The sequence below is a fragment of the Myripristis murdjan genome, chromosome 9, assembly GCF_902150065.1.
Source record: "Myripristis murdjan chromosome 9, fMyrMur1.1, whole genome shotgun sequence".
Lineage (NCBI taxonomy): Eukaryota > Metazoa > Chordata > Actinopteri > Holocentriformes > Holocentridae > Myripristis > Myripristis murdjan.
In genome coordinates this window covers 18626029-18652946 of record NC_043988.1, presented here as the reverse complement: position 1 = coordinate 18652946, position 26918 = coordinate 18626029, and the positions used below count along the sequence as shown (strand labels likewise).

At 41.6% G+C, this 26918-nt stretch overlaps 2 protein-coding genes across 2 annotated transcripts; one reads left to right on the top strand and one right to left on the bottom strand.

The window, feature by feature from the left end:
- Nucleotides 1-285: 285 nt before the first annotated feature.
- Nucleotides 286-3074, bottom strand: selenom (selenoprotein M). Its single transcript, XM_030059621.1, has 5 exons — nucleotides 2855-3074; nucleotides 1885-1920; nucleotides 1645-1679; nucleotides 1438-1516; nucleotides 286-1056 (listed from the first exon to the last, which is right to left on the bottom strand). The coding sequence occupies exons 1-5, from the start codon at nucleotides 2948-2950 to the stop codon at nucleotides 817-819; spliced, it is 486 nt and encodes a 161-aa protein (XP_029915481.1). The 5' UTR covers nucleotides 2951-3074; the 3' UTR covers nucleotides 286-816.
- A 3928-nt stretch (nucleotides 3075-7002) lies between these two features.
- On the top strand, nucleotides 7003-25357 carry inpp5jb (inositol polyphosphate-5-phosphatase Jb). Its single transcript, XM_030060735.1, has 13 exons — nucleotides 7003-7660; nucleotides 13336-13838; nucleotides 15254-15361; nucleotides 15619-15727; nucleotides 18741-18857; nucleotides 20424-20599; nucleotides 21237-21348; nucleotides 22224-22333; nucleotides 22502-22709; nucleotides 22833-22970; nucleotides 23087-23170; nucleotides 23261-23365; nucleotides 23611-25357. The coding sequence occupies exons 2-13, from the start codon at nucleotides 13348-13350 to the stop codon at nucleotides 23968-23970; spliced, it is 2118 nt and encodes a 705-aa protein (XP_029916595.1). The 5' UTR covers nucleotides 7003-7660; nucleotides 13336-13347; the 3' UTR covers nucleotides 23971-25357.
- The last annotated feature ends 1561 nt before the right edge of the window (nucleotides 25358-26918 follow it).

The following is a 26918-nucleotide window of genomic DNA, read 5'->3' as shown; positions in this document are numbered from 1 at the left end:
ACGGAAAATTGTTGAAAAATGTAATTAGAGCTCCAACACTAGGAGCAACTCTTTGTAGGAGGAAGCTTTGTGAATACACCCCACAGCTGACATCCAAAACCAGGACCTTTTTTCTGTGAGGTGACAATAACCACTGAGCTGCTCAGATTTCAGGGTTCATGTGTTGCTCTCACAATTTCTCACATTCTCACATTGACATGTGGATATCATCCTGTCTGAGTTGGAGGTTTATTATTGAAAGAAAAAAAGATGGAAAAGGTTTTGTTTTTTTCTCAAATTTTTTATTATTCTTTTACAACCCTCCTACTTGAAGCTTCTTGTCTGCATGAGCCTCACCCACCAGAATATGGAGCATCAACCCCAGGCCGGTCAGACGATTTACAGCCTGGAGTTTCATTAAGTTTCACAGTGGGTAGAAAATCAAACATACAAGAGAACTGAAGTGAGGAAAGGAATCTGAAGATACCTGACACATGATGGAATTTAAAAAAAAAAAAAAAAAAAGAACACACATGCACTCACAGTCCTGCAAGTAGCATAATACAAAAGCACTCATCAAGTGGCCTGATGATAAGCTTTGCAAAAACAAAATGGACAATCAGCAGTACAAATGTATGTGCAAATTCAGTGTTGACCCTCAGAGGCCTTTTGCTGATGCTAAGGCTCTGTGCCTCTCCAACGGCTGATCCATGATCTGCTGGCCTTATTTTGAAACAAACATTTCTGCCATGAGGTGGACTAACCAACTGGTCATGGAGCAGCTATGAAGCAGAGTGGTTTTGTGTTATTTCTACTTCTCTCTGTCATAGCGGAGAGTTAAAGGTCGGAGTGCTTGGCCTCTGAACTGGGCTCTGAGGAGGTGCTTTCTGCAGGACGGGAGGATGAGGAGGACGAGGATGACTGGGACTCTGGCGTATCCTTGAATGGGCTGTCTTTGGCAGGGGAGAAGCGAAACTCCTCCGGCACCTCGTCCTCAGGCTGATCCTTCTTGTAGAAGCCCAGCCTCTTCAGCAGCTCGTTGATCTCAGAGCGGGTCATGTCTGACAAAGCTATCCGCTGTGGAGGAGTCACACATAGAGCCACGTTATAGAGGAGGTCTAGAGCAGAAATTCTGCAAAATGAGCCAATTTGAACTTGATACTTAATATTGTTCTCTAAAATCTATCCTTCAACTTGTACTAATTACACACATGCTGTTTTCAGATGCAGGCTTTAAAAAGGTAGAATAAAGAGAAAATATAGGGCTTATTCAAAACTGCTCCACTGCAGCTTGATTCAAAAATAAAAGCATGAAGGCCCATTGTGGCTGAAACGCTGTCTATTATTTGCACAAATGTGCAGTGGAGCATGGTATTGCAGCCAGATCTCATGTTCTCTCAGGATTTGTCCTTTCCAGCTTTTGCGTGACAAAGGTACAATAAAAAAGCGAAGACTTACATCCAGCTCTTCGTAATAATGGTTCAGGAGGACAAGCTCAGGGTCGGCCCCAGGTATGTGCTTCATCACCAGGTTATGGCTGAAGAGGTAGCGGTCAAGAATCGACACTGATAGAAAATGATGGAATTTGTGGCTCATCTCTTTATGTGACTGTTTAACACTGATACATAACAACCGAAGCAACATTACACCCAAGGTGAAGGATACTAGAGAGGAATATCCTGGGTCACAAAGGCTTTGACCTGTGGAGAGAGACAGGGATATGTGGTTTTCATTAAAGTACAGTTTCAGTGCTGGATCTGCCAGGGATTATGTGTAATCCTAGATTGTAAATATTTCACTGTGCATGAACACTTTAATGCTTCAGTTGAGGACTGGGCTTCAATCTGCCTTAGAAACGGCCTCATAGCTTGCTCATTCTTCTGGACTGAAGGAGTGAAAACTCACCTCTCTCAGCCTGTTCAGCTGTCATCCACCGCATGTCTGAAATGAGACGTGAAAAATAAAATAAGGTACAGGAAATGATTACAAGCAGACGCAGCACTCACTATAATCAGGAAATAAGATACCATCAGCAGGAGTTAAACGGTAGTTACTTATCTCAGTTGCCAAAAAAAAAAAAAAACTCTTGAAATATACCTTTCAGCATATTCCTCACAGAAACAAAGACAGCCTATACAAATATGAATTTCTTCTTTACCCGGGGGAGCAGCAAACTGGGATTCAGCTTTTGTCTTAATCAAAAGCACTTCAACCTCTCTTTGTTTCACTCCATCTAAGCCAGCCCACTTTTATTTAAATGAAATATTGTTGAGCTGGCTCTAGAGAGGGATACCTAAGCCCTCCTTGTTTTTCAGTCTGGTCCTCAGGCATTCACTAACAGGTGTGAAACAGACAATAGGCACAGATGTGTGCCTGTCCTCAGTGGTGCAGGTGGGTGGTGCCTGAGTGATGCCCCATGGGCAAAAGTGCCTGGCCTTTCACAAAAAGGAGAATAGAGTTTCAGAAACTTTTGTGCATCAAGAGGAATCCTGCCCTGCACATCTCCTCTTACACACACCCTCTGCCCTTCTTGTCTTACTGCATGATAAGTCACTGTTAGATTTGTCTTCTGCTGTTGCATTGCTCAAAGCACACGTTTACTTGCAACATGTATGTTGAATTGGTAACAAAATCAAACGCATTAATCCCCATTCATGCTACTACAGATCTACTCATCCCACTCACGCTCAAAAAAATTACTCACGCATGCGCTCAACGCGGAAATTTGAGAAACAGAATACATCCATTCACATATTCCTACAAATCTGATTCAGAAAATTAAATCACACTACTCTCGATTGAATTCCACCGCAGAGAGCAACCTAACACAATTACGTCGTTTAATGAATAGGAGTTAAATGAAGGTTTGCCGTACCTCCACCTTCGCTTTGGCGAGACCGTCCAGTTTCTTCAGATCCACATCGTAGGCGGAGGCGCAGTGAAGTAAGCTGGTCAACACGAACAGCCACATTATTTCTCCTGGCTCAAATGTGCGACCAGGGATTGTTCGTGTCGACCCCGATACCTGCAAATATAAAGTAAGTGAGCTGCCAAGGAGGAGGGAGAGGTGATGCGCGGCTGATGTCACGTCCGGACCTCTTGCCACGTCAAATGTTTCCCCCAGTCTGAGGAGAGAGGCGGGGACAGGACGCCTATTGGTCCTGCCGAGCGCTCACAGTGTACACCAACATCCTCATGTCATAACCTTCACATTATATACTCATTAGTAGGCTCAAATATGCTGCTATTTTTCCTCTTCATTTTGTTTTGGCTTAGTTGCCCAAATGTAGGCAGGGGTGAGCAAGTTTTATCTTTCCTCCTTTAAAACCACAGTACTCTTATAAGACCTGTGGTGATCCTATAATGAAACACCTTACAGATATTACTGCAGAAGGCCTTACAGGCAGGGCAGAGCAGGCTAGGTTGAGCATGTGGGGAAGATAAACCAGTCTTTGTTTCTAGGCAACCAGGCACAAAATTAATCATATGAGCCTGGGTTTAGGACGAGTAATTCACTTCCCCCTGAATCTGTGATGAAGGAGAGCACATACAGGAAATGCTCAGAGAGCTGCGTCATAAAACAGTGATTTTCAGGCTCATCACCCAAAGGATCCCACGATTCTTGACTCTAAATAGGAGTGAATATTTCTGAGACTCTCCCACAGGCCTATGTTACTTTTAGGCACAACACTAATTAGATAGTTGCATAGCAACAGGGGCAATGTAAGTAATGGTCTTTTCAGCCTTTGAGCTTGCTCTGGCGCTTGTGATACTGACAGCTGTGCTGTGTATTTGAGCAAGCAAAAAATATGACCCCACATAGTTTCATGCAAATGTTGTTAAGCACATACATATTATGTGATTAAGTGGTATTCGAGATCAAATATCATTATGCCAATAGGGTAAATATGAAAAATAAACAGTGCCCAGCCCTCTTTGAAGAAGCTGCCCAGAATGGAAGTTCATTTGATCAGTAGCAAGAGAACAAAAGACACACAGAATGACACACAGCACACTGAGGAAATCAACAATCAAGTAGAAGTTGCCTACCATTAACAGGTAATGGCACACACACCCACAACACACTAATGTGTTAAACAGTTTTGTTGAGCCAAGTTGTGCAGAGTTGTCCTTTTGAAAATAAGTGAAATTATGACCACATTATGATGAGGTAAACATCAGTAATATTGCTATTAGAATGTGAATGGACTAAAAAGGATGAAAATTAAGTTTTTATGCTGCATAACATTTTACCCACATACCTACTAGAGAAGATGTGCCTTTAGCTTTCATCACCTAGCATTTGAGATACTGTGATCAACAATCAACAATAAACACTCAACACTAGTAGCTTTAGGTGGCAATCTAGTCCACAACAAACCACTCCACAGTAAGCTGTGACTTTTAAATTGACACTTAAATTACCTTTAAGCCCAACTACAATTATAAATGCAGCCCTTAATTCCCCTACAAATTACCAGTGACCACACACACACACACACACACACTCGTTAATTGCATAAAGGCCAGAGTCATTTTGGAGGTCATGCGGACTGATGAGGACCCCTCAGGTGTTTCCACGGCAACATCTTTGCATTGAGTCATGCAGAGGTGCCATAAGGACCCTCTGTTTCCTATAATATCAAAAGAACATTGATGTCAAGATATAAAAATACAAATGCTTATCTGGGCTGCATTAGGCTAGATTGTTTCTGGTAAGCATAAAATCTATATTCAGAGTGTAGCCTGTTTCCTCAGTTGGTCAAGCTAAAGCTAAAAAATAAATATATCAAATGAAAATATCCAGGTAATATAAAAATGCTATATATCTGGGACTGTTAGATATACCTTACTGGTCCATGTGTGTTGTTTGTTTGTTTTACTGTTTTTTATTAAAATCTTATTATGTCATATTATGTTTGAAATGACTCCTTGCAAATCAACACCATCATAAGTTGTAACATATCTGGTACTTACCTAAAATATATATTTATCTTCAAAAGTATAACTAAGAGTGCAGATATCATTGCGACTGCAGCTTTTAATATGTGCAGTGATGTAGTCTGAGTACGAACTCTTCTCTCACACAGTGGCGAAAGTGATCCTGACTGCAATGAAGCTACCTATATATCTTGAGGAGCTTTAATGTAACAGTGAATCAATAAAATTAATGTGAACACTTAATAGCTAATATTTACAAGATAGGCTAATGGAGGAGCTAACTTGATGATATGCCAAAAAAGACAATCTTTACAGCCAAACAACCCTTATATGTACCTCTCTGACTCAGTTTATACAAACTATGCAAGCTATGCTGATTGACTTTATGGATGACCTGCCTTGTTTCATAAATCTATTTTCTACTTGGTTGTGTGTACATGGTTATTAATGCAAAACCACATGATAAATGCAATTGCAGTTAAATTAGAATTTTATTGTCTTTAAACAACATAGTTACATTTAAATCTAAAAAATGTGTTTCTTTTATTTCTAATGTGAACTCTAACTGCAAAAAGAAAACATGTTTATGTTAAGTTTATTGGTGTATTTAAAAGTAATGTAAATTACTATACTGGGTATAAAATAGACTAAAAAAGTGGCCGTTGTAGAACTTAGCTATATTATAAAGATGTGGCTCTTTACAAAAGCAACATCTTACAGAACAGTACATAGAAGCACATACAAAACAATATTAGTATGGTAAAGATTTTTCCATATATCTGTCACCATTAAGAAATAATATTTGACCGTTGGGTAATATTCACTGATCAGCTCTGAATCCCCGTAACATCCCTCCAAAACACACACACACACACACACACACACACACACACACACACACACACACACACACACACACACACACACACACACACACACAAACACTAGTATGTGCACAATGTGCCATGGTAGAGCTGGACAGATTAAGGATTACCTAGACGACCAATTCTTTCACAAATGTTTGTAAAGGCACAGCTAGCTGTTTGATTTTATACACCTGTGGCAATGGGACTAAATGAAACACCTGAATTTAAGGATCAAGAGATGTGTCCTAATACTTTTGTAAATATAATGTACATGAGGGGGACAGAATAGTAGAAACAGCTCTCAATAAAATGCAGTCCAATACAACAGCACCACTAACTATGAGCTCAAAGCCAAACATAGAATTAAATGAATACCTCTATTGCTGTGACAGAAAGAAACCTGAACATTATCAGCATCATAAAAGTAAACTTTATGTCAGAACATTTGTACTGGATTGTATTGAATTGTACAGGTGTACCTAATGCTTCACTTTGCTCCACCACCCACCAGCTTTGCTGTGCCATGGAGCAACACCTGAGCAGCACCAATTTATTTTATTTCTCTTTATTTCTATTTTTTACCACCACATGAATTCCATCAAGGTACAAAAAGTAATAGATATGCAAGGATTACAACAGACTTTTACTTGTTTGTTTGTCAGTCTGTCATGTTTTATTCTGTTTTTAATGGAGAGACCAACATAAAAAAAAAATCTTGTTTGTGAAATTTTGCAAAATTCATCGAGAGTTTAGCTACACTAAGGGCACACTACAAAACAAAACTGAGACCTTCAATCTGTTCAAATAAAAAAGTTATTCTACAAGCTCTCAGGATGTGTGAGAGATATCTTTCTTTTCATATTTGTGTTTAATAGGCCTAGAGTGTTATTTCTCTTTTCTTGTGGGGTCAAGAACCCCCTCCCCTCCCCCAAAATAGTTACATAATATCCAAACTGTTAGGTTACTGATGTCTAAAGATGCGAATAAATAAGAGGCTATGATGAGATGATAATCCTCCCGCCTTGGAGAGTAGTACACAGTGTTGAGTAAAGTACCAAACATCATCCCACCCAGGATGCTAATAATACTTTACCATACCTTTATCCAATGTGATAATTTATGATAAAGCATGAGTAGCCTATGTAATGTTACATATGCTAAGGCGCTCTGATCAGAATTCTTGGAGACATAGGCCTCGTGAACATTCCAGCCCCCGTGCAATGCAACGCTCGTTTCCATGACGACAACGGCTAATTTCTCCGGCAGCCATCGTCTGGTGTAGTCTGCTCCAAGTGCCCAGATCACCCTCCCGGTCACGGCTGCTCTGTAAACATGCTCGGCACTTCACAACGTGACCCACTGGGCGGCGGTAGGGCTCCACAGTGTGGCGGCCGTGCTGCTCCCATCCGCTGAACGCCGCTCGGCAGACTGTCTCTCTCACGGAAGCGACCAGCCTCCCAGGCGTCTTCTTAATTTGAAGGGCACGGGCAAGCCGACAGTGTTCATCGACGCCCGCGTCGCAGCCTGTATCTTTAACGCCAGCGGCAGGAGAAGGCATCAGGCTTACATTTGCTTCTGAGATGTAGCCTAGAATAGGATATCTATCGGCTTCACTGACCCCCCTGATGCCCAACTGCTCCCCCTGACATCGCCGGTGTGCAAGGTGCTGAGATGCCGATGGTGTCGCTCGGGAAGTGGCTGGGAAGTTCACTGCTTTAAGGCTCAGTCAGTTAACATCTTCCTCCTGGAGTGGCTCTCTATCCGGAGTCCTCGACCTCTTCATCTGCAGGAAAGGTTGCGTCAACACACAACAACGAGCAGCGCATCCGGAAACAGTCGGATAACATATCTACAAAACGTAAACACTACAACAGGTAAATGCGTTTGCGTGACTGTAAATTAAAATGCCTTACGAGGCTGTGGAGCAGGAGCGTGCTACTGAATTGCTGCGATAATCATCAGGACTGTGTCGAAGTGCAGGAAATGTAAAAATAGACTGAGGAGGGCAAGAGGCGGTGTTCTTGTTTACTTTTATTCGTTGTGTTTTATTGTGACATTTATCATAGGAAATGAGTGATGACATGGGGAAATTGTGTTAAGTGTTGAATTAGGAGCGCTATTGTGAGTGGAGGCATCCTCACGGTGCATGTACGTGAAAATGCAAGGAGACGAAGTGTGGGTGTTTACACAGTGTTTATGTCTTCTGGGGGCTTGTGCTACAGCTTTTGTTTTTTTATATGTTAAAAGAGACTAAATAAGGGCAGGTTCAAATCCAGTTTTTCCACCTTTTTTGTGGAGAGAGATAATTCTCCTGAATCATCATCTCACAGCACAGATGCATATTCACAAATACTTGCTATTCTTTGGCCCTTATCTCTCTCTCTCACACACACACACACACACACACACACACACACACATGCACAAATGCATGTGGCACACTCGTGTTCTCACGTGTCTGAGATAATATCTGATGGCACAACACTGAATTAAATCTTTTTATTTCCACTAAATAGTCCTTGAATCAGGCACAGAAATAGGGCAGATATCTGCTGCTGCTGCCCTCATTCGGCCGAGACATCAGTCATTTTGTCCTCACATGGTAAAAATCTACACCTGAATTTTGCCCAGTATCCACAATACTGATAATAATCAAGGCACACTAGATAACAACTGACAGCCTGTCACAGCATATTTGTGCATTTATGTGTGGCCACTTTTACTGATTTAAAAATTGGCTTATTGACATTTTATTAGTCTGTAATGTGCTCTGCTAACATAGTGTCACATGGATGATGTCATTCAAAGGGTCTCACTTTTGCAGTGCTCTGTGGTGATTCACATTAATTCTCTGACTCTCTCTCTTGCTCTCTCTGTCTTTCAAAAACACACACTCACATGCAAACTGATGCACATGCTGAGCGCTGTGTTGTCACAACTTGGGACAAGTGTCCTTTGATGGAATTTCACATTTCTCATTAAAAAATCTTGCAATGGGCTGGGAGGACGACTTGGGAATTTAGTTGACTTCTGTTTAAGTCTGTGCAAGCTTTTAATTGCGTGCACATGCAGGCATTAGTGCTCCATATCCATGGGGCCTATCCCCCATGCCCATCCAAGCACAGTGGCCCTGCTTTCATTTTCTTTAATGAGTATGTCCACTGTGTTGGTCTGATTGTCATAATCTGAGTCAGTAAGCAGCTTCCTTCACAGACAGATTTTATTGGACGTCATGGAAATGATAATACTAATTACTTTAATTGATATTGACCATTTATTCATGCAGTCTGTTTCTATATATCTATCACAGCGTTATGAATATCTTAAGCTACAGTGGGCATTTTATGTGAAATGAAATGAAATGAAATGTTTCCATATGGCCAAGCTCAACAATTGGTGGAACTGAAAGCTGTGATATACCATCACACAGGATTAATTGTGCTGCCCCATGATTATATGTTGTCAACACTGATCTTGACAAGGCTTGACTGCTTCAGAACTGTCTGTATCACAAGCAAAATCATTTTGACAAATTGAGGCCTTGGATGTGACCTGATCATAAGGATGAAGCCCCCGGAATATAGAGAGTGATATTGTATGGCACTAGGACCTAGAGGAGCCATCTGCAGCTGTGGCAGCAGCTGCCGGTGTCATTTCTGTCAGGGTCATCATTAGTATCCCTGTCAGAGGGACATATGGCCCTGGAGGCCCTCAACACCAATACTCTTCTTGGCTGTGTTTTAAGCAAAAACCTCCGGAGATGTGGGTTGAGTGTGATCAACTATATAGCTGGAACACAGATTTCAAACAGCGTTCTGGATTTACAATAAAATGTAATAACTAGAGTGAAGACATATGGGTCATATGGGGGTACAGACAGCTTTCCTTACCCTAACCCTGAAAAGAGAGACATTAAAAGCATTTGATGATTCAACTGAACCCAAACTTTGTGTGTAATACTCACATCAGACTGAGAAGCTTTGTTAGTGGATTAATTGTATTAGTTGTTAATCCCGAACCCTTGCTTCTCTTTGCTTGTGTGCCTCCTTTAGGGGTTACAGTACATCTTTAATGGTCTTCCCAGTTCTCGCTCCCCCTCTGGAGAGTGCACATAAACATCATGACACATTTGTTATAATCAAATCATTCCACTTCTCTCCCTGGTGAACGTGAGTAGAATGAGAAGTGGGAGCTGTTAGCATGACAAGACTGTTCCCAGAGAAGACAAATATTTGGCTCTTCTTTTGGCTCAGTCGTACCTAGAGGAAATCATTTTTACCCATGAGCTGAGTTACACAGCTAAACAGCAGTGTATTTAGACTGACATACAGGGAGATGTTTACAGAAAAATCTGAGTCCACAGATTGTAATAACACTGTATTATACACTATGTTGCATTTCCTAAATACATGTAAACATAGTGGAGCAGTTTGCATTGTTTCCCTTCACCTGTGCTTACTTGGTGTCTCATGTATTGCTATATCTTTCTTTCATTATCAGTGCCACTGTCATTAAGTCCCACATACTTCGCAATTACCCAGCTGTTTTTGTCCCTTAACCCATCCTCGACCCACCGCCACCACCATGCACACACACCCACACAACCACACACATACACACACACACACACACACACACACACACACACACACACACACCTCTCTTCCATTCATCCTCTCATTTACTCACTTCCTCTCTCTCTCATGTATAAACAAACATAGCACTGATAATGGTTTATCTCCAGTTGTTGTGACGGAAGCCGCTGGGACTGTGGCATGTTGACGTCACTGATAGTGAGTGTGAGGTGGTTGGCTGAGGGAGACAATACAGAGCACGTCAGCGAAGGAGCACTAATGTCACCTCACGGCAGAGAGATGGAGAGGGGAAATTAGCGGCCTAGAGGCAAGGACTGAAATTATTTTAGGTCAGGAATAATATCGGCACTTGGCCTGATTTGAAGGAAAAAGAACAAAGAAAGCAAGGAAAAATATATATAGGGAAAAATGAAATTGGTGGGTTCAGCGACAATGCAATGAACGCGGATAAGATGGAGAATTGGAACAATGGAGTCCAGGGAAGATGGAGAGAGTGAAAGGATTAGAGAAATGGGGAGATAAGAGAGAGAAGGGGATTAGAGCTTGGAAAAACGGGCACTGCCAGAGGGAAGTGAGAGAGGATCAATTTGGAGACATTTTGCAAAAAGACACTGTTGTCACCAAATGGGTTGCCTTGCCTGGCTCGCTCTCTCCCCTCAGCTCGTTTTGCACCCACCCACTCCCACGTGTGCCCAGTCGCCCTCCCACCCTCCTCCCCATTCCTTCACAAAAACACCATACATGGACCACAGGATACATTATGCCCAGGCAGGGACTAGGTTATTGGTCGACCAACAGACCATCATGTTACTGGGCATATGTGAGCAGTACTGGCCTTGTAGAGGCGGCTCTCCTCTCCACATGAATGTCATGGCCTCGTCTCTTGAAGGTCGTGTGAGTAATAATGAGAGAGCTCTATTGTTTCTCTGTCCCCAGGCTGAAAAATCTCCCTCTCTGACCAAAAATGTGTTCCTAACATACAGGTATACCTACATCCTTTACACCTCCTGTAGATGCATGATGGGCTAATGTCTCCATGATGGCTTGGTTGTGCACCAGGTGGCAGTCAGAGGTGCAAGGTTTCGTCTTTCCTCTCACCCAGGCAGTGTAACAGTATGAGAGTGACAGTTGTCGGTCTTTCTTGGTGTGCCTCACTTCTGCTGACTCTGAGTGATGGATCTTTGTCAGGTTGCCACAGTATTGTGCCCAAATCAGCTCTCTAAAGTCTCACAAACACAAGCACAAGGTCACATCTCTGCCCGTATGGCTGCTTTTTTGTTTTGGGGATTTAACATGGTAATCCGTGAAATCCTTGTTTGTTGTTGTTTTTTTTTTTTTGCAGCATCTCTGGTGATTTTGCACTGCATTTCCCAGAGAACACTTAGCAGTCAAACATTGCATGTGTCCACTAGCACCAGGGCTGAGTGATAAACTGATGAAATTTATTTATTTTGTAAATCAATGCAAAAAACAACTGAATTATAAAATGAAGATTTTGACTATGTATGTTATAGCTTGGGGAAACGCAGCTGTGAGCGCTCTGTCAAAGAAGCCCCAGTTTGCACATCTGCACAGAATGTGCATGCCCAAAAATGCAGTCACCAGTCACATGATCATTCCCGCTAAGATTTCCCATCTGTTAGTGGTAGTAGTTAGTAAGAGGCAAAAAAAATCTAGATAGTTAAATATTACTAATATATCCTGAAAACTTTGAAAGAAATTGAGACTTTATTTTTTGGCCATATCATCCAGCCTGATCTAGCTCTGTGACATTTCATTTTTTTATTTTTTATTTTGGAGTTTCCTGAGGGGGCACTCTTCTTTGGCCATTGCTGCTCATGCTAACAAGCTGTTCGTCTATTTTTTTTTTTTCCAAACAAACTGCTTTTGCTGCAGCCAGTAGTGCAAAACACATTTGATGTGTAGCAAATGTAAAGGCTTTTGTGATTTTGTTATTAGCTTGAATCAGTACTGTGCTGCTTCAGTCAGCAAAGAGAGTAGCAAGACACACCTACTTATTAAAATTGTGTGGATTATTACTTTAATTGGGAAAATTCCTGCAGTGTTTGTCTGTCTATTTTGTTGCTCTCTGTCTCTGATCTTTTTGCAACCCACTCTCTTAATGTTGTTGTTTATTCCATGCTGTTGAGTTTTCCTGTTGTGGACCCTACAGCAGTTTCTCAGGCGAGTGTCTGGCAGGTGTTCTTAGCTGATATGAACTGACTGAGCATCTCCGTGGTTACGGTGGAATTGCAGGGAGCTTAGGTACAAACAGAGAGGATGATAAGCCATGTCCAAGCTTATTTTATCCCATTCTATTTATGAGTTAGTCCAAGAGCTGTAGGTGTGGAGAGTAAGAGCACAAGATGTTGAAGTGGGCACCATATCTGTCATTTTGTCTCTCCTTCCTTTCCCACTGTTATGTTTTCATATGTTTCTTTCCTCCGAGTCTCGCTCTCTCTGTCATGTCTTCTTATGGAGAACATAATCACCGGTGTTAAGGGCCACTTGAGGGCAGGTAATTGATCAGTCATGGCGCAAAGAATCTGAATCACTCTCTCACTCATCTTGTTCTCATCTGTCAATAGGATCTCATGACAGTCCTTCTCTCACCAGCACAATTTACTCGTCATTTGTGAAAGGCTGCTTGTGTGCTTGTGACATTATGTTCAATGTTCCGTCATAAAAAAAACTCTTCTACGTCTCTTCAGCTCCAGTTTTATTGCTCTAATCAAAATATTTTATTATATGATTATAATGTAGTCACTGGTTCAGCATTATGGCCTTGACCCTTGTACTTACCATTAGTTACTCGTAATTTTGATGACGTATGAACTGCAGGATATTCAGTTTCACTTAATAGAAATTCTATAGATAAGAGTGTGTGCTAAGTTTTTAGTACATGAAAGTATTTCTTGCAAATGGAAATATCCCTTGTGCTTTCTTTGTCACAGAAATTTTTGGAAATGGATCTAGGTAACCAGAACCAAAGCCAGACGCAAGCAGACAACTCATGTGGAGCAGCAGAGGTTCCAGCACACGTCCCAGCAGCAGGTGTCGGTGCCCCAGCCACCAACCTCACCCCTACCCAGCCTGCAGGTCCCGTCAGACCCCGGCGGCCCCAGAGAAGCCCTAGGGTAGAGAGCTCTGTAGACATCTGTGAACCCAAAGCTGAACCTGCACCGCTGACCAACCAGGACCAGTCAAGCCCTGATGGGGCTTTGGTTAGTCATCCCAAGCCCACACGACCCACAGCAGCCATACCCTCAGCAGAGCCCACTGTGGCCAACGTGAAGGCAGGTCCTAAAGGTCCAGGCCACCAGCCCATCAGGGCCGCCTCAGTTCCCCATCCACCTGCTGCCAGGCCTATGCCTCCTCACCTCAACCCTCATGCCCAGAGGGCCTTCTCTGTAGCGGGCACTGCAGACACACAGCCCCAGACTGTCGAGGACTTCAGGTGAGTTTTTTGATCTCTGTGTGTTTAAACTTGCATGTCTTGGCATGTCTCCACTAAACACAACCATTCATTTCCAAAAGATTAACCTTTGCACAACCAGTGAGTGATTCTGTATGTATTTTGATATTGACAGTGTTACGCACCACTATTGTTATATGATGTGGACTGGCAGTGCAAAACAGCGATATAACATAATTCTAATGATTTTGTGTAATATTGAATAATCAATCTTTATTATTTGTCTCAGGGAAAAATGTGTTTTTGCACTTTTCACTTTATTGTCTTACATCTATTGTAGTCCTTGTTTACAAAGTTCAAATTAAAGTAATAACTTGAAATGATAATTACTATTACTGTTAATACTATTATTACTAATAGGTATAATTACTTTGGGGCACAACTGTTACAGGTAGACTTTGCCAGAATCTGTGCTTGTATGTGGTCATTTCATTTAAAACCAAAGTGTCTCCAAATGACAGATGATGATCCCCTTTGAGGAACTAAAACAACATTTCAGACTCAGAGAGGGATTTTCATTTGGTCTGCCCAGTCTTTTCAACTGTGCTCATCACTATATGGGGATTGTCAAAGGAATGGAAAATATAAACACTGCAATACCAATTCATTACTCATGATTACAATTAGCTCTACAGACCTGTGTGTATATTCCACATACATATGTACTTTTATAATCATCCTTTGTATATTTTATATCTTTATTCCACTTTGCTCTGATGGGACTGTGACATTCCCACAGAAGCCAGTTAGCCCATTAGCCAGTTAAAAGCTATGTATCTGCTCATTTGCACAAGCAGTTTAGAAAAAGTCTGATCTAACAGTTGTGCTGACACCTGTGCAGCAGAGCAGATATGCAAATTGCTTATTAAATGTTGAATCTGAAAAAGAATTGTTACTATAGATATTTCTATCCTCAACTAATCCAATAATTGCCAACCCTATATAAGGCGCTGAAGGCATTGCACATATAACCTTTGGTTCGGGCCAGCCTTGTCTGTTAGCTGCCTTGATTTATGATGTTAATTAAGCTAATGGAGAGAGCGACTTCTCTGGGAACCGAGGCTGCCACAGGGAATGATTTTGTTCTCAATATTGCTGTTTTTCCCACTCTATTTTTCTTTTATGCAACAGCATGAATTACATTTCAGTCATTTCACCTGGTGTTCCTGATGTTTACATGCATCACTGCACAGTTGTCACACAGGCACATGGTAGAACGAACAGTCAGGAACTCTAAATGAAAACAGAGGGACCTTGTAAACATCTTGCATTACCAGTACAGATATGACACATCAGTATGTATTAAAACAGGGCACTAACACTCCGCTCAATTTTCTGCAGGCCATAATATTGGACTGTGTAATGACTGAGATATAATACTCCCCTTTTGTCAACAGGGTGCACATAATCACATGGAACGTGGGCTCTGCCATGCCACCTGATGACATGACTTTCTTGCTGGGGCTGAATATGGGTGACGGAAACACAGACATGTACATCATTGGGTGAGTGCTGGTGGAGGCGGCAGCCAGCCACATAAAAGGTGAACTTTCCATTTAGATCTGCCTGCACTTACAATGCAGACAATTTTATTAGTAGGTTGTCTGGCTCAGTTTTGAACTCCCTATTGCTATGTTTCTTTTCCATTTATTAATCCTTCCTTTTACTTTGTCACAGCTTTCTCAAATCAGCCCCACTCACCTCTCTATTTGCTGTGTAACTGTTGACCTGCATGCATTGTGCTGTGATGTTTTTCTTCAAGGCTACAGGAAGTGAACTCTATGATTAACAAAAGGCTGAAAGATGTCCTCTTCACAGACCAGTGGAGTGAGGTCTGCATGGAGAGACTCAGCCCCTTTGGTTATGTGCTGGTCAGTAATGGCTTTCCTATATGCACACACACACATTCACACATTTAAATGCCAAAAGGCTTACATTCAAACTCATTATGGGGCTGTTGATGAAACATGCACTTCCTGCTGTGTGTTCAGCTCATTTTGTTCCCAGAGCAACAAATGGGGTGATAATTTCTAACAGGCGTGTCATGTTGGCGTATCTGCTATCTTCTGCTGTCTGCCAGGATTGTAAACTCAAGCGCGCTTCATCTCTCTCCCCTTATCCCTGTCTGCCTGCCTACCTGCCTGCTTGTCTTGCCCACTCCCTCTCTCTTTTTCTGGTACATATGGCCGATGTGGAAAATCATAAGATATCAGTTACATTTCATGTATGCCTTGTATGTACTTTCATATATAATTCAAATCCAAGACATGAATCAGAAGTTTAAATTAGAATAGTGGATTTTATTATGTCATACGTATTGAAAAGATAGATGAAAAGCCAACACCAGACATGGAAAATATACATGCCATATACTATATGTCCTGTTATATAAGCATTAATTAGAACATGACCATATTTAAATAGCTTTAAATAAAGTCAGATAGTCCAACATACTTGTGTACTATTATTTAAATGACACTGTGTTTCTAAGCTATCTCCAGTGTGGTTATTTATGCTCTGTCCTTTTGCACCCACTGTGTGTGTGTGTTTTTAAGTGTTTGAGGGCACATAGCTGGTGCACTGTGCTGAGTGTTGGTCGGGAAGAACGCGGCTCTGTTGGCATGGCGAGCCAGAGAGCGTGAATCAGCTGTCGAGTTCGCATAGCTAGACAACTGTCTCCCACGGTGATGTTTTATTTTTGGACCACGTTGTTGTCAGTGTTGATGGGCCGCTGACAGTGAGACTGATGCTGTCCTCCAGCTATCGCGTGGTCTGCTCGGTTAGTTTAAACCTTCTTATAATCTTCCTGATGTGACCTTTTCTCTGTATTCCATGTGGATATACGTACTGTGAGCCCGTTGAGTATTATATGTTAGTTTGAGTTTGTCAGCCTGGCTCCAGCATAGTGACAGTGTCAGTGTAACACTCTGCCTGGTCACGACATGATGGGCAGACATGCAGTAACTAGACACGTCGTCTTATCTTTCCACTCTCAGAGATAGCCCATTGTCTGTTACACACGGTGTGTACAGCAGTGACAAGACCGTCAACCATTAACTGTAGAAACGAGAAACCGCCAAATCATGCTATTTCCTGCTATTCACCATTTGCCGAATGACACCTCTATTCCTATTTGAACAAGCAGCTTAGGGAGCTAAATATCAGATCTACCAATGATGAGAGGCATTTTTGAAGGTAATGTTGAGGCCCCAGTCTGTAATTACATTCTGGTGCCCCCTGTTGAAACACTGCAGCACTACTTTTTTACTTTATTGGATTAATCTTACTTACCTATTTACTGCATCAGACATGCATGATTAGTTCCTCTTCTCTGCTTGAAAATGAGGTAATCAGTGAAATCACTGAGTACTTTTTTGTTGGAATGAAAACCTGCAGACTCTCAGCTCACTATGGCACGTGGTGGCGTAGTCCTGGTCTGGAGGATGAAATTTAATGTTACTGAAATTATTTCTAGGTAGATTGAAAGAAGTTGTCAGTTTTTCTGTGGTCATCAGAGTATTGAGTTAGTAAGCCTTTACTGTGCACTTCACTTCCTCCTCCAAGTTCCAAGGCTGCACTGTTGACACAGCAGTTGTTACTCACATCTCATCTCAAGCTTAGGTCCTGTGTATGATTTACAAGTATAAACATGCACCTCATGCACACACACACACACACACACACACACACACACACACACACACACACACTTGTCTTTAGGTTTGAATGTCTTTTCTGTGTTTAGCCAAAAATGTAGCGTGGCAGCCTTCAGGAGCTCTTCCAGTGTTCACTGATACTAATAAGAAATGCTCTTCAACCCCAGTACATGCAGGCGAAGGTGCACTCTCCGGGACTATGCACAGAAATTCTCATACACAAAGGCACACACACAACCACACACATACTTTCACCCTCATCCTCTCTGTGCACACACAAACCACAGTTTATGGTTCAGTGGAGTCCATTACGCAACAGCAGCGTCCAAATAGCCAGTCAGTATACAAGAGAGAGGGCATTCTCTCACGTGGAGATGTATGCCTCCATTTCTGCCCACAGGGCATTACAAGCAGGGTGTGATTATGCTTCTGAGGACTGTGGTTGGGGGTTGGGGTGTGTAGACTACTGGAGAAAGGGAGTAGAACAACATAAATATCTGGTAAAGGGCTTGATATGGCGTACAAATATGTTGTATTGTTCCACCTCAACAAATGCACAGGTCATATTCCTGTCCCCCTTTTGTACAGTACACAGATGTTGTCATAACAGAGTGTGTGCACCTTATTTTTATACTAGTGGCATGCAAATGTCATGATATGCATAATGTATGATGCGTAACATCAACATGAACAACATAACATGAAAGAGGGGCATGAAAGGAGGGTGTTTGGAGGGAGGAAAGACCTGACAAACTACCAAGCAAAATGCTTACAGTGCCATTGTATGCTGTGTATTATTTTGTGCGAGACTGTCAATTCATGCGTCACGTTTTCTCTACACATGAGTTTACTGGTCAGACAGCTAGGGTAGACCGTTAGCTATGGCCTCCTTTATGTTCATTGCTTCATGGAAAACTGGGAGAGAACTGGGCTGCAGGGTCCTGCAGGGCACAATGGAAATGCAAGGGAAGCGAGAAAGAGAAATGAAGTGAAGCAGCAGAGATGGACACTGTAAGCCAGACTGTGGCAGTTTGGAGAATTTGCCTATTGAAACTTAAATGTCAGATAAAGAGATGTTAGCTTTCGTAGAACATAATTGTCCTCTTGTTCAACTATATTTTATTGCTGGCAATGCAAAGCACTTCCATATATTCTTCACAGTGCACTCATTCATTTTCCTATCTCTTCCTCTCACGCCTCTGCCTCGTCTGCCCTGTCTGCCTCTCAGGTGACATCACAGCGGATGCAAGGGTTGCTGCTGCTGGTCTTTGCTAAGTACTACCACCTGCCCTTCCTCCGTGGAGTCCAGACTGAGACCACCCGCACTGGCCTGGGGGGTTACTGGGTGAGACAACTGCTGACACCAACACTGTGTAATGCAAACTCAACACATGGAAACGATCCCTGTATGTTTGACGAGGCAATGTCAGCATCATTATCAGCACCTCTGTTAGGGGTACTCCGATATAGATGTGAGAAACAGTCTCCTCCCAGTTTCCACTATACTTTCTAGTATGTGCACTAGAGCTGCTCATTTTGCATCAGTGCAGGTCGTTTTAGGATAGTCTTAAACTCTGCTGAAGAGGATGACTGTGTTTCATCTGCTGACCACAAGATGGTGCTATATTGTGATGCAGCCTGCAAACATAAAAGACCGGGGCAAATTCGCAGCTCACATGAGCACCAAACATTTAAGTAGCAGCTCACTTGAACTCTGGAGTATTTACTCGTTTAGTTTGGGTGGTTTGGTGGTTGAGAATGATGCCAGTCAAGCTTTGGTGGCATCAAATAACCACACTCAGACACCAGAAAATGCATGTCTTGGTCTCTTCATGTAAACTGCAGTGTGGTTTATCAGGAATGTCATCACACCAACTACCGGAAATGATTGCAAAACAGTGGGTTTTTTCTGAACATGCGTTGTTCTTCCATTGTTTTGTACAGTTTTGTTGGAATTGGGACATCTAAATTTGACATCTGATAACCAGCAGTAATTCATGCTTGGAATGCCTAGCATAGCACAGTGAACTGTATTCTGGTTCACATTCAACTATTTTTACATGTGTTTTTCATTGGTATGAAAACCACACAACATAAATTATGGCAAAATTCATTATGTTTAGCTAAAATTACAGTGACTTTTTGGATTTTTTTTGCAATTGTTTTCCAACCTGTCAGGTCACAAAAAGTCTGTCTGAGCTTAAGCTACTTGTGAGCCTATGTTACTTGTTTTTACAAGCCCTGATTGGTTTGGAAATCCGAAGTATGTCAAAACCCAACTACAAAAATGCAACATCGTAAAACACTTCTGCGCTGGTGTGGGCCAAAGAAAACAAACTTATTGTTGGTAACCCTAACCCTTTTGCTAGTCGTGTAGATACAGTAAAAGTAGTACAATATATATCTAAAAGACAATGCCATGATTTAAGACAGTAGATGCCTGTCTTATTCTCTAAGGACTATAACAGAAATCCTGCACTGCTCAAGTCCTGCTGTTGTACTTCTGTATGAACTCAGATACACATCAGCACATTCTGCAGGTCTTTTGCTAACAAATCTTTTGTGTTTTAGTGGGTCAGAGCTCTTGGGAGAACAGCGGAAGGCATTGCACAGACTCATCCTGTCCTCCTACTGTGCGCTGTACTGCTAGCGTTAAATATTGATGGCATTGTCACTGGTCCTTAATATGTAGAAACAGGATCCTCCATGAACAAGCAGGAACCACATGCACAACACATTGAAACCAGTCTGTCACACTTGCTGGCCTTATTCATTCTTTCCTTGGAATATTCATCCAGTTCATACTTCACATGTTCCAGGAAACAAATATAATATATAAAAACCCACTATTCTCTTTTCAGCATTGTGTTTCTTCCTCTTCTTATATTGTTTTGCCCTCTGCTTGTTACAGGGCAATAAAGGTGGGGTGAGTGCCCGCATGTCTGTGTTTGGTCACACCATCTGCTTCCTCAACTGCCACCTGCCTGCTCACATGGAGAACTCAGATCAGCGCATGGAGGACTTTGAGAGCATCCTGCAACAGCAGCAGTTCGAGGGCCAGTCTGCCACAGGGGTGCTTGACCATGAGTAAGTCAACACACATATGATATGCATGCTCGTATGCTCACTCACTCACACACACACACACACACACACACACACAGAGACATTAGTGCACACACATGTATCTACATAAAATTATGTGCCTGTTAAGTCATTGAAAAAATCCATTCTGTATGAATATTTCTTAATAACGAAATGACATGACAGAGTTCAGGTGACTAATGCCAGGTGTTTGATATATAAAAAAGGACACACACGATTTCTCTAATAATACTCTGAGCACTGACACCCCTACCCACCCAAATTCGTCACTCTGTTCTTATCTCTGAGAAACACTGCCAGACTCGTGGATATCTGTAGTTTTTGAAGGGAATGGTGTCAAAGTCAGCATTGTGAAAGTGGATTATCTGCTTACATTTGTTTGATGATCTCTCTCTCTGTCTCTCTCTGTCTGTCTCACTGTCTCTGTCTCTCTCTATCTGTCTTTCTCTGTCTGTCTCTCTCTCTCGCTCTCTCTCTTTCTGTGTGTGTGTTTGTGTGTGTGAGTGTGTCATACATACACAAACACAAACAGACCAAATCATGTTTTAATGTCACTTTAATTCAGTTGCGTGTGGTGTGAAATCATTGAAGATACATGAGTATTCCTCTGTTTCCACAGTGTTGTGTTCTGGTTTGGAGATCTTAATTTCCGTATTGATGACCTCGAAATGCAAGTGGTAAAATCAGCTATTGATAACAACAAGTTTTCCATGCTGTGGGAAAAGGACCAGGTAAAAGCAAAGATTGTCTACCATTTAAAATGGTAGATTTTTTTTTTTTTTTTTTTTTTTTTTAAAAAAAGGGGGGGCTTTAACTTCTCTAGAGATGACACTGCTTCATGCCAGCTATTGTATTTGTAGCAGCTAATATAGTGGATATCTGGTAGACTTGTTTTTATGGAACTAATGAATAACCTGCCCAGGCTTTTTTTTTTTTTTTTTTTTTTTTGCCACAAAATTCTTATTCATTACAAATATCTACTGGTAGTAAGTCAAAGGGAACTGGACTTTCTTTCTTTCTGTGTACTCTTGAAGACATTCACACTTTGAGTTGTGAACCACCCACAGAAGTTTAAGTGCCAGGGAGCTCTTATTAGGACTGAGGAAGCTTCCTGGATGAGCAGGGAGATAGTTTCAAGATTACATATTAAGCTCAGTTGTCTTTGAATTAATACTAATGTACCACCACCTGGACGACTGAAACCTTCATCAGCATTCATTACAAAAACATTTAACTTAGTGTACTGACAAGGCTTTCATCCCTTGGAGAATTTGCACCAAATTCACATTAGAGTTATTAGAGAGAGCTAATAGCAGTTGTCTGTAAAAGAATGCCTCATCTTTCAGTAAATTGCCTTGTCTTTCCCGCCACATGTAGTGATGATGTTGCAAAGTCAGGAAACTGGGGCATAGTGAAATATCTCACTTCCCTCTTATCTCTGGCAAAATGTTTTGTCTTTTGTGTAGTAGCTTAAATGCTGCAATGTGTTGCTCATGTCACTAGAGGGAAACAGAGGCCTGTATTTTCTCATAAGAGTGATCAGAAAATGTTGAAGATGAATCAACTGTGCTGGCCACTTTATCTTTTGTCGCTCTTGTCCCTCCAGTTGAACATGGCCAAAGACAGTGAGACAGTGTTGGAAGGATTCCTAGAGGGGCCACTTAAATTCGCTCCCACATACAAGTTTGATGTTGGGACAAACACATACGACACAAGGTGGGTGATGGCACAGCTGCAATACAATAGAACAACTCTGTTTGAAAGGCTCCCACTAGGACCCACACCTTGGTAGTGGCTCCCCTGGATTTTGAATGAGATAGTATTTAGGTTATTTATTCTCTGTCTCTCTCTCTTTCTCTCACTGTCTCTGTCCTTCTCTGCCAGTGGGAAGAAGCGTAAGCCAGCATGGACTGACCGGATCTTGTGGCGCCTGAGGGCCACCGCACCCGCTGGCCCATCTCCCAGTGCAGGGAAGCGTGGCTCCATTTCAGGGTTGACCAGCGGGACAAAAGTGACACAGCACTGCTACCGAAGTCACATGGAATACACTGTCAGTGACCACAAACCAGTCTCCTCCATCTTTACACTACAGGTGAGCTACTCGGGAAAGACACTGTAAAGATGGCTTTGTCTGCTGCATTATGGGTTAGATTGTTTTGGAATATTTGTCGGACATTTTTATTGATTAGATGGCTGCTGTAAATGTTCTTTCCAGTTCCAGTATAAGGTGGATATCCCCTTGGTCACACTCATAGTGGAAGATGAATGGAATAGTGTTGCTGATGCCATAGCCAAATTCAAAGTTGCGCCCAACTATTCTCGCAGCTCCTGGGACTGGATTGGGCTGTACAAGGTAATTAGTCTCACCCTCACCCCTACTTGCCAAATGATCAATAATGTATGTTTTATTTAAGTGATGTAGTTTTATTCAAGCAATATGCAACAGTGGTTTCACTTTTGCTTCCCCAGGTGGGTTTCAAACATCACAAAGACTATGTGGGATATGTCTGGGCCAAGCAAGAGGAAGCTGATTTCCATCGACAAGAACATCAGGTAATGTAGCCGTGTGCACAGCTCTCCTCAGGGAGCACTTTGTCTTACTTTTGCCAAATCATTGCATCTCTCTTACTAAATGTTTTACAGGTAACCTTTACCGAGGAGGAATTGCCCAAAGGCTCAGGGGACTTTATCTTGGGTTACTATAGCAACAACATGAGCACAATCGTGGGTGTAACAGAGCCATTTCAGGTGATTACAGCCACAATAGTGTTTTCTGGCAGGTTAAACAACAAAGTATATAATCTTTTTCATGATAACATTGTATCTGTAATAAGCCGTTATTGTAGGTGATCCCTTCTTCACACTGCTCATTCTGAATTTTTGAATTCTGAATTCTGAATTTTTGAATGTTGTTTCACTCTACCATCTTTTGCTCTTCCCTCTTGCTTACTCCTCAATCTCCCTCTCTTGTCCTCTTGTTCTTCCCTCCACAGATTCAGCTTCCCTCCTCAGGCCTCGATGCCAGTGCTTCAGACAGCTCTGACTTCAGCTCAGAGGATGACAGCACTGTTGTGCTTATGAAGACCAGGTCCCGCAGCCCCAGTCCAGGGAAGGGGAAGCACCGCAGCCACCGCAGCCGCAGCACTAGTCACAGCCGCAGCCGCAGCCGTAGCCGCTGTGGCAGCCCTGTGCAGACCAAAATGAAAGGGCTCAACCTCAGCGAAGGGTCCCCCTCTGTCCCCAGCACTGCGGCTGAAAGCAGCTCCACAAAAAGCCCAGCAGAGGGCAGCTGCAGTCAGGCATCTCCTCCAGGGGAAAAAGCAGCAGCACAGACTGGGGATTCAGCGTTGTGATGCAGACCCAAGACCCCGTAGCCAGTGTTGTGTGTTTTATTTGATACATTCACTGCACTTCCTGTAATGTAAATGTTTGATTTCTGATGCCATATTTTCAGGACTAGAGTTAGCTACCTGGTTTATTAAAAGAGGCTTAATTTGCCTTGAGTTATTTTTTTCTTAAGCTGTACACATTGTGTTTTTTTAATTTGTATACCTCTCCCTCTGTTGTTTTCTATCTCTGTTCCTTCTCAGGCGTACCTAGTACAGGGAGCACACCTTGCATAGGAAAATACTTAGAGCAAGGATCAAAGGTCATACAGAGATACTAGTCAAAGCAAAATGGTTACTTATACTTTTTAAAAGCCATTTTCCACACATTTCAACAACATTTGGAAAGTGCAGTATGTAAAGGAGCACGTGAGCAGCAGATGAAGCATTTGTAACAACGAAGAGCCTGCCTTTGACAGGGCACATTCCTCACAAACAGGACTAATTCCTGTTTGCTCCCCTCGGGGAAACATACATTTCTGACACGTATGAAGGTACACGTGTGCTAGTTAATGGGCCTTTTCTGATTCAAGTTTTTACTCCTTGAAAACCTTTATTCATAAAACACAAATCACATGGTTGCAGTTATCTTTCTAATGCTTTGGTAGATGTTTGACTTTTTGTTTGATGTTTTCAAAATAGGAGGAAGTGAGCGACTCTGGCTGACTGACTATCAGTCTAGGTATGTTTGACATAGGTGCAAAAACTACTATGTAGAATTTTGCTTTATACTTTGGTTAGTGTGATTCAAAGCTACAATGTTTTGCTATGGTGAATTATTGCTTGGATGTTTTATTTTTGTGTGTGACATTTGCTATAGTACATTAATTTGCTCATTATTTAGACTTTTTTTTTTTAATTTCACCTTTCCTCTGTTTCTCTCTATTGTCTCTTCTACTCCAGATCCTCCTTTGTACTGTAGGTCCCAGTTAGCTGACAGTGTGCTGTCACTAGTAGTGATGTGTTGGATTGTTACCTTGTGACCTCCAAGACACCATCTTAGAGACTTTGTACCTTAGACCTGTTAGCGTAGAACAGTGTACACTGTTGTACTGTGACCATATTGTGTATGTATGTTATCATGATTGTATGTCTGTATATATGTGCTTTTAAGGAAGGGATTAGATGTATGGTCGAGTGGAAGTGTGTGTGTGTAGCTAGACGTGGCTGTGAAAATGAGGTGTGAGTGTGTTTGCATGGTTTGCTGCTGGACATACTGTACATTCCGGTACTGTGACTTTGTGCCGTAAAGTGCTGTTTTTGACTCCTCTTTGTTATATTTGTGGCTGTGAAAATGTTAGGTGGTAAGGACAGTTTAAAAAAAAAAAATAAGACAATTTAACCTCGAGCTAAATGTTAGAGTAAGAAAATGCAGGATAGTTTTGCTTGCACAAGACATAATTTATTTGATTCAATTTCATTGTGTATTTAAGAATTTTCTTTAATTTACAAAAACAACAACTGCATTCTATCTTCATTTAGAGTAACAGGTTTTAAAATAAGATTGTCCGAACTTTGTCCTGCTTTAGGTAGACAACTATGATCACATCAGTGGCATTTCAAAACGTGAGATAAGATATTCTGAAGAAAATGCTATGTCTAAAGAATGTTATTGTGTAATTATTGTATGTTCAAGATGGAAAAGAGTATGTATTGAAAGGACAAATACAGTATGAAATCCAGAATAGATGACAATCTATGCCAAAAAGATTACTATACTTAGATTATGTATTTATTTTCTTATTTAATTCTGTCAAATGAACCTGAATTCTGCTGGCCAGTGAGGGAGGATTATTTCAAAGCAAATGTTACAGTGATATTTCAGGTTATTCATAATTGGTTTCTATTTGGAACTGTTTGGAGGGTGTTCCAGTTTGCGTTTGAGTAAATTGAAATGTTGCTTTTATGGACTACTGTGTGAACTGTTTCATCTGCAAGTTTGTGTTCAGTTTTAATGGAACTGACCTGAGAAAAATTACTGCAAGTCTGTAAGGCATTAAATTGAACTGATAGGATAAGACAGTGGTTTATCTGTGTGAAATCTGGATTGGATGTGTGGGGTCCAGAGGCTGATCCCTCTGTTCTCCAACCCAACACTGCTGTAACATTGTCCAAAGAAATAATATAACTCCCCTTCAACCTGTACTGTGTGTTTCCTGAGTGTCTGTATGTTTAATGAGAAAAAATGAATGATCAACAGCTATTTGCCATTACTGAAAATGTAGTAGTTGCTATGGAAGCTATTATAATCTATTTTTATCCTATTTTAAAGCAGAGTAGTCACAGTGAGGTTAGGGGTAGGGAATAAATCTTTCTCGAAGTGAGTCCTGGCCAAGAAGGTTAGTACACACAAAACAAACAGACCCTGAACGTAAAAACATTTGCAATGTTAAATAAACTAATGAAATTAATAATTTTACAAAAGTCAGGCCATTCAAGTCATTCAAAAGCCAGTTCATAACATGGGCATAATGAAACAGAGCTCTTATTTTGTGTTTAAAATCTGGAACTGGAAAGAACTGCTCAGATTTCAGGTGTTTCTGCGGTTCATTCCAAAATGATAGGATGATAGGAGGATTTAAGCAAAGTGCCATTTTGTTTCATTTTGATAACATCAATCAACATACACGTGAGAGTGAGAGAGAGAGGGGGAAAGAGAAAGAGACTGATTGATTGATTGAATGATTGACTGATTGATTTTTTGAGTGGACTTATTTTGCAAGAGAGGGCCTTGACATGCACTAACATGGGCCTTGCAAGATAAACTTCATGAGACAAAGGTGTGTAACCTGCTTTGACCTGCACAAACACCTGCAGGTCATTTCCATTGCCCAGTGACCATAAGTGGTCACCGATGGTTTGCCAACACTGCATATGTTAATATATCCAGTTATGTAAGGGAATTTAATAGTCAT